The 14,073-nt window shown below is 37.0% G+C and overlaps 2 protein-coding genes across 2 annotated transcripts in view; one reads left to right on the top strand and one right to left on the bottom strand.

Annotated features, from left to right (window-relative positions):
• The window catches only part of LOC306867894 (uncharacterized protein), a 51,148-nt gene extending 43,768 nt beyond the window's left edge, over positions 1-7,380 (top strand). The window contains exons 32-35 of the mRNA XM_079413832.1: positions 789-938; positions 2,045-2,245; positions 2,790-2,921; positions 5,293-7,380. Of these exons, the coding sequence (XP_079269958.1) occupies positions 789-938; positions 2,045-2,245; positions 2,790-2,921; positions 5,293-5,526 (717 nt within the window). The 3' untranslated portion in view covers positions 5,527-7,380. The remainder of the gene's footprint in view (positions 1-788; positions 939-2,044; positions 2,246-2,789; positions 2,922-5,292) is intronic.
• A 40-nt stretch (positions 7,381-7,420) lies between these two features.
• The window catches only part of LOC306867895 (microfibrillar-associated protein 2-like), a 13,859-nt gene continuing 7,206 nt past the window's right edge, over positions 7,421-14,073 (bottom strand). The window contains exons 3-9 of the mRNA XM_079413833.1: positions 13,023-13,073; positions 12,905-12,934; positions 12,770-12,826; positions 12,642-12,683; positions 11,314-11,401; positions 9,530-9,603; positions 7,421-9,450 (exon numbers count right to left, since the gene is read on the bottom strand). Coding sequence (XP_079269959.1) covers positions 9,347-9,450; positions 9,530-9,603; positions 11,314-11,401; positions 12,642-12,683; positions 12,770-12,826; positions 12,905-12,934; positions 13,023-13,073 — 446 coding nt within the window. The 3' untranslated portion in view covers positions 7,421-9,346. The remainder of the gene's footprint in view (positions 9,451-9,529; positions 9,604-11,313; positions 11,402-12,641; positions 12,684-12,769; positions 12,827-12,904; positions 12,935-13,022; positions 13,074-14,073) is intronic.

Genomic DNA, 14,073 nt, shown 5'->3' with positions numbered 1-14,073 from the left:
AGTTCACAGTACATTAATGTTAACAAACACAACTTGGGATTTTAATAATGCATTAGTAAATGCTGAAATTAACATTAAGTTTAATAAATGCTGTAGAAGTATTGTTTGTTCAAAGTTCATGTTAACTAATTTAATTAACTAATGTTAACTAATGAACCTTATTGTAAAGTGTTTCTGAAAATATTTCTATTTTGAATAAATGCTGTTCTTTTTAACTTTTTATTCATCAGAGTATGCTGTATGTATCACATGTTCCAAAAAATATTAAGCAGCACAGCTGTTTCCAAAATTGATAATAAATCAGTATATAATTATGATTTCTGAAGATCATGTGACTCTGAAGACTGGAGTAATGATGCTGAAAATACAGCTGCAGATCACAGAAATAAATTATATTTTGAAGTATATGAAAATACAAAACCGTTATTTTAAATTGTGATAATATTTCATAATGTTATCGTTTTTTCTGTATTTTTGATTAAATAAATGCAGCCTTTGTGACTATAAGAAGCTTCTTTAAAAAATCTTACTGATCCCAAACTTTTGAACGGCAGAAATATAGCTATAACTGTTACGATAACATTACATTAACTATAAATTTTACAATAACCATAGTAACTTTAAATATTACAATAACTATTATGATAACTATAGCTACTATACGATATAGCTACTATACTATACGATAACTAAAATCATGATAACTATTACAATAACATAACTATAATAACTCTAAATATTCTGATAGCAGTTGATCAGGAATGTTGTTGCTCTGCTGTGTCGCTCAGGAGCGAGTGGATGGACTCAGAGCGTCCGTGTTGGACGGGAAGCGTAATATCGCAGTGCTAACGGAGCGTGTGCAGACACTGCAGTCAGAGCTGACCCAGAGTCATCTGCGCAGATCTGAGCTGGAGACAGAGCTGCAGAACACACAGGAGGTGAGCGTCCTCAAGCTTCGCTCAGTTCGCATACATTTAGCTTTACATGTGAATGCGGCAAATAGACACAAGGCCAATTCATGCAGAACGTGTTATTGCGTTTAAAAACGTGAACCGCAGAGCCACAGTGGAGAGAGAAAAAACTCAATAAAAGCTGCATTTAAAAAAAACTCAATAAAAGCTGTATTTATAAAAAAAAAAAAAAAGTGAAACATGAACAAAATGGTAAAATGTCCATTTAGTGCATTTACAAAGAGTACAGCTGAACTGAGATCATCTCAAACATACATTGAAAACAGCATCATCTTATTTTACGTTTACATTTAGTCATTTAGCAGACAATTTTATCCAAAGCGACTTACAAATGAGAACAATGGAAGCAATCAAAACCAACAAAAGAGCAATAACATGCAAGTGCTATAACAAGACTCAATTAGATTAACGCAGTACACATAGCAAGTTTTTTTAAATTATATAATAAATGAAAAGAAGAAAACCGATAGAATAGAAAAAGAATAGAGCAAGCTAGTGTTAGAGGCTTTTTTGCTTTTGTCAATTGTACAATAAATAAAAAGAAAACAAATAGAATACAAAAAGATTAGAATAGTTAGGTTTTTTTAAGAAAACAAGCAGTAAATGAATAGAGTGCAAGTCCAAAAGGTAAAAGTTTTTTGTTTTTTTTAAATAATAGAATTAGAATAGAGAGTGCTAGAGTTAGAGGGTCAAATAAAGATGGAAGAGATGTGTTTTTAGCCGATTCTTGAAGATGCTCGGATTGAGCTGGCCAGGTCATTCCACCAGGAGGGAACATTTAATTGTAATTATTAATTCTACAATAATAGAATTGTATTATTGTAAAGCTATACTTTATTGGTTTATTTGAGGTTAGTGTAAATGAAGATTCAAGGGTTTCTCATGAGATTGCAGTGTGAATGACAAGTGGTCTGAGACCTAATTACAACAGACTAAAGAGATCTGACTTCCCTTTCAGTAGCGGTTCCAGTGTGAATGCAACTAGAACTGAGTTCTCCTTCACTTGATTCACTTTGTGAAGTGGTCTAAATTGATTCTTTTAAAGATTGAGTCATCTCTGTGGTCTCACGCAGGCTCTGCGACAGAAGTCTGACAGTCTGACCGAAGCCCAGCGCAGTCTACAGTCTGCGCAGACAGACAGAGCATCTGCAGAGGAGCGTCTGCGCAGCTTACAGAGAGCCGTGGCCTTACTGGAGACCGAGAAGAGAGATACAGAGAGACAGGCCGTCCGGCTGGAGAAAGACAAGGCCGCGCTGAGAAACACACTGGATAAGGTGAGACGGGCCACCTGGCTGTCTGTCTGCGCGCCGCGTTTAAATGCGGAATCCAATCCAGCGAGATCTGTTTTAGGGATAAATCTACCAGTTTGACGATAAATCATGATAAAGTCACCACAGTTAGTATTAATAATCATAACTATTACGATAATGTAACTATAAGTATAGTACTATAAATATTATGACAACTATAGCCATAATAACTATTATGATAACATAACTATAACTATAATACTACAAATATTAAGACAACTATAATCATAATAACTATTATGATAACTATAGCTATAACTACAAATATTAAGACAACTATAATCATAATAACTATTACGATAACTATAGCTATAACTACAAATGTTACGACAACTATAACCATAATAACTATTATGATAACATAACTATAGCTATAATACTACAACTATTGCGACAACTGTTTTTATCAATACCATGAAAATACTGATAACCGTGATCATTTAGGTCACTATAATCATGATAAGAGATGTTCATATCGTTACATCCCTGATCTGTTTTGCCTCGTCAGGTGGAGCGTCAGAAGCTGAAGACGGAGGAGAGCAGCATGCGTCTGTGTGCGGAGAAAGGCCGCCTGGATCGCTCGCTCAACTCCACCGAACAGGAGCTGCAGGATGCACAGAGACAGATCGTGCTTCTGCAGGTACGTGCTTTATTAGCTCGTTCACATGCTAATGCTAATCGTGAGTTGCATTAACAGTGTCATCCTATAATGTGTGTGTGATGTTTTTCATCGCTGTGCGTATAAAGAAGAGTTGTGTGGCATCAAACAGAAGATTGTGTTGTCTGGTGAGTAAAGGCTTGTTCACACCGAGAATGATAACTATAACTATATGTATATTAGCAATATGTATATTAGTCCATGCCAGCGGACGATAACTATAAAGATAACTTTATTAGTGTCCACAACAAGAATGAGGACAATAAAGAAAACTATAACAAGAACTATATTAACGTCTGCACCAACGCAATGATAACTAGAACAATAACTATGCTAGCATCCACACCAAGAACGATAGCTGTAACGATATCTTTATTAGCACCCACACCAACAGACGACAACTATAAAGATATCTATATCAACGTCTACACCAAGAACGAGATCTATAATGATATCAATATTGGCGTCCAAGCCAATGGACGATAACTATAAAGATAACTATAAAGATATCAATAATAGTGCCTACGCCAGCAGACGATTACTATAAAGATAACTATATTAGCGTATCAACCAAAAACGAAAACTAATAAGATAACTATAATGATTTCTACATTAGCGTCCACACCAAGAACGAGAACTATAAAGATATCTATAACGATATCTATATTAGCGTCCAGGCCAATGGACGAGAACTATAAAGATAACTATAACGATATCTATATTAGCGTCATCACCAAGAACAATAACTATAACAATAATTATATTAACATCCACACCAAAAAAGATAACTATAGCGATTACTATATTAGCGTCTACACCAAGAACGAGAACTATAACGACAACTATATTAGCATGCACACCAATGGACGATAACTATATTAGCATGCACACCAATGGACAATAACTATAACGATAACTATATTAGCGTGCACACCAATGGACGATAACTATAACGATAACAATATTAGCGTGCACACCAATGGACGATAACTATAACGATAACAATATTAGCGTGCACACCAATGGACGATAACTATAACGATAACAATATTAGCATGCACACCAATGGACGATAACTAAAAAGATAACTATAACGATAACTATATTAGCGTGCACACCAATGGACGATAACTATATTAGCGTGCACACCAATGGACGATAACTATAACGATAACAATATTAGCGTGCACACCAATGGACGATAACTATAACGATAACAATATTAGCATGCACACCAATGGACGATAACTAAAAAGATAACTATAACTATATTAGCGTGCACACCAATGGACGATAACTAAAAAGATAACTATAACTATATTAGCATGCACACCAATGGACGATAACTAAAAAGATAACTATAACTATATTAGCATGCACACCAATGGACGATAACTAAAAAGATAACTATAACTATATTAGCATGCACACCAATGGACGATAACTAAAAAGATAACTATAACTATATTAGCGTGCACACCAATGGACGATAACTATAACGATAACAATATTAGCATGCACACCAATGGACGATAACTAAAAAGATAACAATATTAGCATGCACACCAATGGACGATAACTAAAAAGATAACTATATTAGCATGCACACCAATGGACGATAACTAAAAAGATAACTATAACGATAACTATATTAGCATGCACACCAATGGACGATAACTATAACGATAACTATATTAGCGTGCACACCAATGGACGATAACTATAACGATAACAATATTAGCGTGCACACCAATGGACGATAACTATAACGATAACTATATTAGCGTGCACACCAATGGACGATAACTATAACGATAACTATATTAGCGTGCACACCAATGGACAATTACTATGTAACGATATCCCTGTCTATATTAGTGTTCACAACAACAGATATTAACAATAGATAGTTCTGAAGTGATTCCGATGATATTGTTTCTCTGTCGTTATCTTTACTGTTGCGTTGTGGACTTTATTCTCAATTAGAGCGATTATTGAAACTTTGTAGTTGTCGTTAACTGTATAGTTATCTTCCTCGGTGTGAACGTGCCTTAAGAGCAGGATCTGTTTGTAGTGCGGTAGAGCAGCAGCATCAAGAATAGGGCTGCGTGATTAAACGAATGCAATAGTCTTGCGCATCTCGTTAGTAAAGATGCAGATTTACTACTGATCACAGAACCGTGCTTCACTGACAAGATGACCGCATGAATATCGCAGCGATTGCAATTTTAATCTCGTTCTATCATGCAGCCCTAATCATCAGGGTTGCTATGGTTTCTGCTGTTGCTATGGTTACAGTGGGTTGTCTCTGTTAGTTGACTGGTTAAACCCCAGCGGTCTGCATGTGTTCCAGACTCAGCTGGCGGAGCTGGAGCAGAGTCACAGCGCTGGCGAACAGGCGTTGCGTTTGCGTGAGGACGAGCGACTGCGCATCACTCAGAGAGAAGCGGAGCGGACGCTGGCGGCCCGAGAGAGAGCGCACCGGCAGCGTGTCAAGGGTCTGGAGGAGCAGGTGTTTACGCTGAAGGAGCAGCTCCAGCAGGAGATCCGCCGCAGAACGCCGTCGCTGCCGTCCGCGGTCAGCTGATCCAGACCGTGCCACCTCGTTTACAGTGTTTATGTGCGACATGGGTCATGTTTCTGGACGTTTCTTAACACGTGACCCACGGGGCATATTACAGAATGTTTCTCAACTTATAGGGATTATTCACCCAAATAATGAAAATTCTGTCATTAATTACTCACCTCACGTCGTTCCAAACATGTAAGAATCTTCTGAACACAAATTCAGATATTTCTGATGAAATCCGAGAGCTTTCTTTCCCTCCATAGACAGCAACACAACTGAAATGTTCCCAGGTCCAGAAACGTAGTATATTTACCCTTATGACTGGTTTTGTGGTCCAGGGTCACATATTTGACCTTTCTTAGAAAAGGAGGATTTTACTTTTAACAGAATACAAAAAGGGTGAATCTATAGCAAAAGGTAATTGTGACTATTAAAAACTTTTTTTTAAATGACTTTTCTGACTTTACAAGAAATAGTCTGAATTGTGAATATAAAGGGGAAAAAAGTGAGATATAAACTCAGAATTCTTACTTTTTTCAAATTTATATCTCAGTTTATTTTTCTGTTCCCACCACAAAATAAAAAATAGAAAATGTAATTAAAAAAATTTAACTTTATATCTCGCGAGTCAATATTGTGCAATTTCGAGTTTATACCTTTTATAAAAAAGGTCAGATTTGTAAGATAGAAAGTTGCAATTGCCTTTTTTATTGCCTAACCCCCCCAAAAAAAGTAGTTTGCTTAAGGAAAGTTAAGCCTAGTTTTAGGACCAATTTTATTAAATTTCTTTACAATCTGACTTTATTATCATGAGATTAAGCACATTTTATTCTCTTAATTCATGTTACTGTAATGAAGAGTTTTTAGACATATTTTTAGATGGGAAAGTATAACGGTGTAATGAACCCTGACACACTCGACACAAACACTTGAATATTTTACTGTAATATTTATAGTTAAAAAAACTATGAATTGAATTATGAAAAGAAAGTGAATTTCTCTGAGAACCTTTTTGTTATATCTGAAATAATTGTGAACTGTAATGTTTTATCATTTGTAATGCAGTAATATTATTATAATGTTTTTATCTCAGCTGATTGTTGACGGGTCAGTTTTATTAATCTGTGATGTAATTCCTCACCCTTCGGTTCAATCCCGCTCTGAATCTGAAATATAAACATATTTCACTTCAGACACTCGTTGATATAAGTTCTGCTATTGACACAAGACCAAAGAAAACGTTCGTCTCTCAACACGATTCTTTGAAACTGACGATTTCTTCACGTCAAAGGTCTGTTGCTCTTGTATAGAAACTAACGGTCTCTGTCGGAAATGGTGCCAAATACTGAGGTGAGACACTTGACAGCAAACTATATCAATAATTGTTATTTTAATTAATTTTCAAAAGCAATAATATTAAGGTGCAGGTTACATACAGTTAAGCCAGAAGCAAAGAAACCCGATCTAGAGCGATCGTGATCGAGTAAATGGCTTATTGTGAACTAAAGCTACTAAGAAACAATAAAAGCTTTTTAACAGTTTTCTGCTGTGTTTAGTCCGCTTTGGTTTGTGTGCGCGAAGTCTTAAGGTCCTTAAGCACTGAGTCCGAATTTTTCGTAAAAATTTACGCTTTTTCCGTATTTGTCATATTTCCTATCAAAATGCTTGCGAAAACGCAAAAAATCGAAACTGAGCCAAAAAATTTTATGACGTACGAAAATTTCCGACGCAGTGTGTAAACGTGATTGATGCAACATGGTCGTATTTATTTTTTAATGTGTGGAAATTTCAGACGAGAAATGTGTGAAGACCTCAAGTCTCTTGTAATGTTGCTAGAATTGTTTTTATACACATTAAAATGACTTGAAATGTGCCTATTCTATAAGAAAGTTTCATGTTTGTAGACTTGTTTAAAAGTACAGTACAAAAACGTTTATTAATCATTGGCAAAGATAGTTTGGAACCGCTAATGTTACAGTAAATGTGAGTATGTGGAAGTCTGCGTTCAGTAGCATTCTTCAGGTGATGATTGATGACAGATCAGTGCTTACAGGTCTTGACCTCTGACCTGAGATCAGGCGTGAGGGTTCGAGTAAACAACAACAACAGAACTGGACCACAAGCAGTAATAATACAAACGGTTCCTCTGCATCAGTGTAACCGATACAATAGCACCAGCGGAAACATACAGGCCAAATATTCATCCAAACCATCGATTATTACAGTAAATATCAGTTTACAGGAGCCTAGACGATCTCAGCTAACAGATATGTTCTAAGAACGTTTGGCTAACGTTCCATTAATGTTCCCGGAAGAACATTTGTTCATAAGTTTGAAAGAACCTTGCAAGAGTGTTAGCTGATACGCTCAACCCGATCTCATGAATGTGCGTCTCAATGCCATGATCTTCTGTTTCTATTTGGCACTATTTATACGCAGAATGGACTTTGGCGTGCATATGATGCACAGTTGGTAGGTTAAGGGGTGTGGAGTAGGTGTGTATTATATTTACGCCAACAAAGTGTGTATCATATGCATGCAAAAATTGTGTATTACATAAACGTCAAACACCTGCATATTGCATGCACGCCAAAGTCGGCTTCTGCGTATAAATAGCACTTAAAATACAAAAAAAACAATTGTGCTATTGCTACGCATTTTCATGAGACCGGGCTCAGATGCTAGAGAAACAGATGAAGAGGAAAGAGTCCGATGGCTTTAGGTCTGAAACGCATTTTACGCAAGTACACAAACACAAGCTGGTCACATTCAGAAGCAGCTGCGATCCACAGCCACTAGAGGTGCTATAGCGCGCAAAGCGTTCTCTGCGTCATCATGGAGCAGCGGTCTGAACACAGTTAAAGGATTGACGTGTGTATAGCAGCTGCTTGAGGAACACGTCTGGTTTAGTGTCTGAGCTTAAACTGAAGGTTAGCTGCACTACCGGTCAAATGTAAGATTTGTAATGTTTTTAAATAAGTCTCTTCTGCTCACCAAGCCTGCATTTATTTGATTCAAAGTACAACAAAAGCAGTAATATTTTGACATTTTTTTTACTATATAAAATAACTTTTCTATTTGATCATATAATGTAATGTATTTCTGTGATCTGCAGCTGTATTTTCAGCATCATTACTCCAGTCTTCAGTGTCACATGATCCTTCAGAAATCATAATAATATACTGATTTACTGCTCAACAAACATTTATTATTATTATGTTGAAAACAGCTGAGTATAATTTTTTCCGGTTTCTTTGATGAATTGAAAGTTCAGAAGAACAGCATTAATCAGAAATAGAAATCTTGTGTGACATTATAACTATCTTTATCGTCACTTTTGATCGATTTAAAGCATCCTTGATAAATGAAACTCCAAGCTTTTGAATGGTGTAGTGTATAATGATACAAAACCTTTTTATTTCAGATAAATGCTGATCTTTGGATCTTTCTGTTCACCAAAGAATCTTTACTCGACTGTGTTCAACATTGATAATAATCAGAAATGTTTGTTGAGCAGTAAATCAGTATATTATTATGATTTCTGAAGATCATGTGACACTGAAGACTGGAGTAATGATGCTGAAAATACAGCTGCAGATCACAGAAATACATTACAGTTTAACACATATTCACATAGAAAACAGCTGCTTTAAATAATAAAATATTTTAAATTTGCTGTATTTTAGATCAAATAAATGCAGGCTTGGTGAGCAGAAGAGATTTCTTTAAAAAACACAACAAATCTCAGTGTTCAGAAACCTTTGACTGTAGTGTGTGTGAAACGGCTTTGTGTTTGCGCATGCGCAGGTGTTTGGTCCTAAAGCTGGAGTTGCGGTGTTCAGCAGGATCCGCAGCTCTTGGCGCAGCTGGAACCCATCGCCCCGCACTGGCCGCTGAGCGCAACTACACCGCAGCGCGAGAACTGATCGCGACACAGATCCGCTGCAGAGAGAACACAGAGAACACGTTACACGAGTTGAGTTCAGCGGAGGAACTCGACGGAACACCGAACACTGCTCACCTCTCAGCAGCTCCTCGTGAGCGCAGACCGTCCTGACGCAGATCTCCTTGTTAATCACGTAAACCCGGCGCAGACTGAACACACACACACACACACACACACACACTTACTTACGCTTTCAAAACTCACACATTAGGAGTGTTGCATTGGTAACTAGAGTTAAGTACTCAAAACTGAATGAAGGCTAGTAGTGCTGTTAAACAATTAATCGCGATTAATCACATTCAAAATAAAAGTCGTTTACATAATGTGTGTGTACTGTGTATATTTATTATGTATTTATATATACACACATGCAGTGTTAATTTTGGCAGGCTTTTTTGATTTAGTCTTAGTCTTTATCTTGAGAGAAAAATGCTTAATAGTCTTAGAGTCACATTTTAGTCATTTGAGTCTTTCATAGTTTTAGTCTAGTTTTAGTCGCCGAAAAGTCATTGCATTTTTGTCAACTTTTAGTCAAACTGCAGTTACCAACATTTATTTTGGTAGCTATTTTATATGTAGTCTTCAAACAAAAATAGTCATTACCAAATCAATTAAGTTTATGAGAAATTTGAATTAAGGATTGAATTTGGGAAAAACTGGAATAAATTCAAATTTTTTGGTAGAGATACAAATTTAACAAATTTTTCAGATACAGTAGGTTTATATAACAAGTATATATTTATTTAACATCTTTTGTTGGTTAATATTAATGGCATAGATAGGTAGGCTATTTAATTAGGAATGCTGTCCATTTAAGACGGATGCATGTAATACTGACACACATTCAGATTTCACCCACATGTTTACATTCACTTAAGCCATAACCGACTGTATTTACATGAGATGCTCTACACGATATACATGTGGACTGCTGAGAACTGATCGCGCGCTGTGTGAGAACTGAGAACTGATCGCGCGCTGTATGAGAACTGAGAACTGATCGCGCGCTGTATGAGAACTGAGAGAACTGATCGCGCGTTGTATGAGAACTGAGAGAACTGATCGCGCGCTGTATGAGAACTGATCGCGCGCTGTATGAGAACTGATCTGAGAAAGTGGAGCACTTCTATCAGACTGATTCCGCCTGTCGCGCCTTCACTAACTTTAAGTTAATCAACAACGAATTGTGACTCGTGGGAAAAACGGGATGTCTGGTCACCCTATCCCTATAACCATTCAGGTGCTGAGGCCATTGTTTCAGATCGCTAGTTTGCGTTTTGGTAGCGTATCCGCCCTGCGGCTGCCATACTGAGACTAGATATACAAACGCCCCTCATCTGATTGCGATCCAGAGACAGAGACGCACATTTTGAAAGACAAGACAGTTAACTTAGCCTATAGGATGCATTTTGAATGTCCGGTAGTCCTCAAATAACATTTTAGTCCCGTCTCGTCTCGTTAACGAAGACGCGCATAAATTTCGTCATAGTTTTTATCATCAGATATTAGTTTTATCTCGGCAACTTCTCGTCTTAGTCACAGAAAAAAGGTTCGTTAACGAATATTTTTCGTCGTCCTCTTCGTTAACGAAATTAACACTGCACACATGCATGTATACATTTAAGAAAAATGTTTATATATTAAATATATTTATAATAGAAATTATATGAATATACATATATGCATGTAAATACATGTTAATATTTTCAAAATATATACTGTATGTGTGTATATATACATAATAAATATACACAGTATGCACATATATATTATGTAAACAACAACTTTTATTTTGAATGTGATTAATCGTTTGCCAGCACTACTAAATAGAAATCAAATCAAAGTGTGTGTGTGCAGACCTGTAGAAGCAGATGCTGTTGAGACACTGTTTGCACGGCTGATGGACGGAATAGAGACGAGTGCAGGGATACTGTTCCTCGCGACAGTCTGCACACACAACACACAGCACGTGCTGCATTATTAGAGGAATATGCAGTCATTTCCAGAACAGAAATCTTGTCTGAATTTGTTGTCATATCAGAGTTAAAGGTTTCTCCGGAGGGGAAAACCAGAAAGCATTCCAGAAATCAGAAAATACTGTCAACAGAGAAAACAAGCACCTTTTCAGCATGTTTTTAGGAGTGAAATGTATAAATCAGTGTGAATGAAATATGAACAAACCTTCACAACATAGAGGAATGTTTGTAGAGTTTAGTGTTTGTAAGAGAAAAAAACTCTGTTTTAGATGAGAATTGAAATCTGCAGACGCAAATAACTAAAGTGCAATAAAAGAAACACTTAAATATGTTAAAACAATCCCAAAATTGAGCGGTGCATGAAAAAACATTGGTATAGCAATTTCTTTTGGTAACTGGAATGAAGCGAAATAACGTAAAATAAAACATATTAGACAAAGAACATGAACTTTAAAAACCTAAATAAAATGAGAAATGCTGGCAACTAACAAAATTAAAGTACTAAAATGATTCAAACTAAAACAGAAATGAAAATAAATTACAGCTAAATATGAATATATTTTTTAAAAATGACAAAAGCACTTAAAAAGATTACTAAACCTTAAAATAATATACAATAAAAACTAAAAATATACCACCATTACCCTAGTAAATATACTTAAATGTATACTACAAGTATACTACAAATACATTTTTATATTTATGTACTTAATATGTCCTGCAAGTGTACTTGTAATACACTAAACTGCTATACTTACAGTCTGCTAAATTGGAACAACTAATCCTGTTCTTAATGCTCTTTAATTAAGCAGAAGCAGTGCTGAAATCCAATTAAAGACTTGCTTGGTATATTTGATTGTGCTGAAGTGGAACTATTGCATTGATCAGATAAGATCATACAGTCCTCATCAAAAATGACATTAAAACACATTTTAGACTTAATATTAAGAAAAGTGCATTGTGCACAAGCAATACTCCAAATAAAGTTTAATTATACTTATATCGGTAAGTCCCGAGTTATGTCACTAAATATGTTAATAGATTTGAACTATACGTAGTATGAAATAAATGTATTTTAAATATATTACATTTTTACTAGGGTAATTTAAAAAAAATATGACTAAATACAGTATGTAGTATGTAAATAACATTAAAATAGCACCACTGGACTTCTGGTAAATGTAAAAGTTTGACTCGTGGTTGACTCTCACCCAGCGGTCCAGGTTCAGTCGGCTCCGTCTGAAACTCCACCGCTGGAATAAACACAGCTTGTATTAGTCTTACTCTTTAAAACTAGACATAAGCAGAACGAAAGACAGCTAGAGAGTGAGAGCGGCACCGGTTTGTCCCGGTCCTGAGGTCTGAGTCTGTAGGACCTGCTGAGAGACGGCCGGATCTGAAGACGAGAGAAACAACAGCTGTGAGCATCAGAACAGAGCTCAGAGACGGAGAGTTCTGCTGCTGAGACACTTACAGTAGAACGGGTCATAACTGTTGCTGTTACCTGCCCGGATCAAACACACACAATCCTGCATTAATATTCATACATCATTAACAGAACGACAGAATCCAGTGATGCTGCAGCCACTCACCGAAGACATCTGAATAATCATCATAGTTCTGATCCTGAGCCAGAACCAGCCCTGCAGAACAACACAGATCAGAGAGAGAGTGTGTGTGGGTGTGTGTGTGTGTGTGTGTGTGAGAGAGAGTGAGTGAGTGTGAGAGAGAGAGAGAGTGTGTGTGTGAGAGAGAGAGTGTGGGTGTGTGTGTGTGTGTGTGAGAGAGAGTGAGTGAGTGTGAGAGAGAGAGAGAGTGTGTGTGTGAGAGAGAGAGAGAGAGAGTGTGTGTGTGTGTGTGTGTGTGTGTGAGAGAGAGTGAGTGTGAGAGAGAGAGAGAGAGAGAGTGTGTGTGTGAGAGAGAGAGAGAGAGAGTGTGTGTGTGAGAGAGAGAGTGTGGGTGTGTGTGTGTGTGTGTGAGAGAGAGTGAGTGAGTGTGAGAGAGAGAGAGAGTGTGTGTGTGAGAGAGAGAGTGTGTGTGTGTGTGAGAGACAGTGAGTGTGTGTGAGAGAGAGAGAGTGTGTGTGTGTGTGTGTGTGTGTGTGTGTGTGTGTGAGAGAGAGAGAGAGAGTGTGAGAGAGAGAGAGAGTGTGTGTGTGTGTGTGTGTGTGTGTGTGAGAGAGAGAGAGTGTGTGTGAGAGAGAGAGAGAGAGAGTGTGTGTGTGTGTGTGTGTGTGTGTGTGAGAGAGAGAGAGAGTGTGAGAGAGAGAGAGAGTGTGTGTGTGAGAGAGAGAGAGAGAGAGTGTGTGTGTGTGTGGGAGAGAGAGAGAGTGTGTTTGTGTGTGAGAGAGAGAGTGTGTGTGTGTGTGAGAGACAGAGAGAGTGTGTGTGTGTGTGTGAGAGAGTGTGTGTGAGAGAGAGTGTGTGTGTGTGTGGTGAAATATTGCATGAATTACATGTGACTGAAAGGCTTGTATTTTATCATGTAGAAGAATACAAAATGATTCATTCCAATGGGCATAAAATTGACTTTAAAATAAATACTTTAGGTATGGAAATTAGACATTTTGATAATTAAATATTTATGATATGGTCATTGCGCCACTTTGGGCTGTTTTTGACTGGCCATAGAGATAGTTTGTCA

The sequence above is a fragment of the Barbus barbus genome (assembly GCF_936440315.1).
Source record: "Barbus barbus genome assembly, chromosome: 49".
Classification (NCBI taxonomy): domain Eukaryota; kingdom Metazoa; phylum Chordata; class Actinopteri; order Cypriniformes; family Cyprinidae; genus Barbus; species Barbus barbus.
Note: the sequence above shows the minus strand (reverse complement) of the source record. Positions and strands in the feature narration are given on the sequence as shown.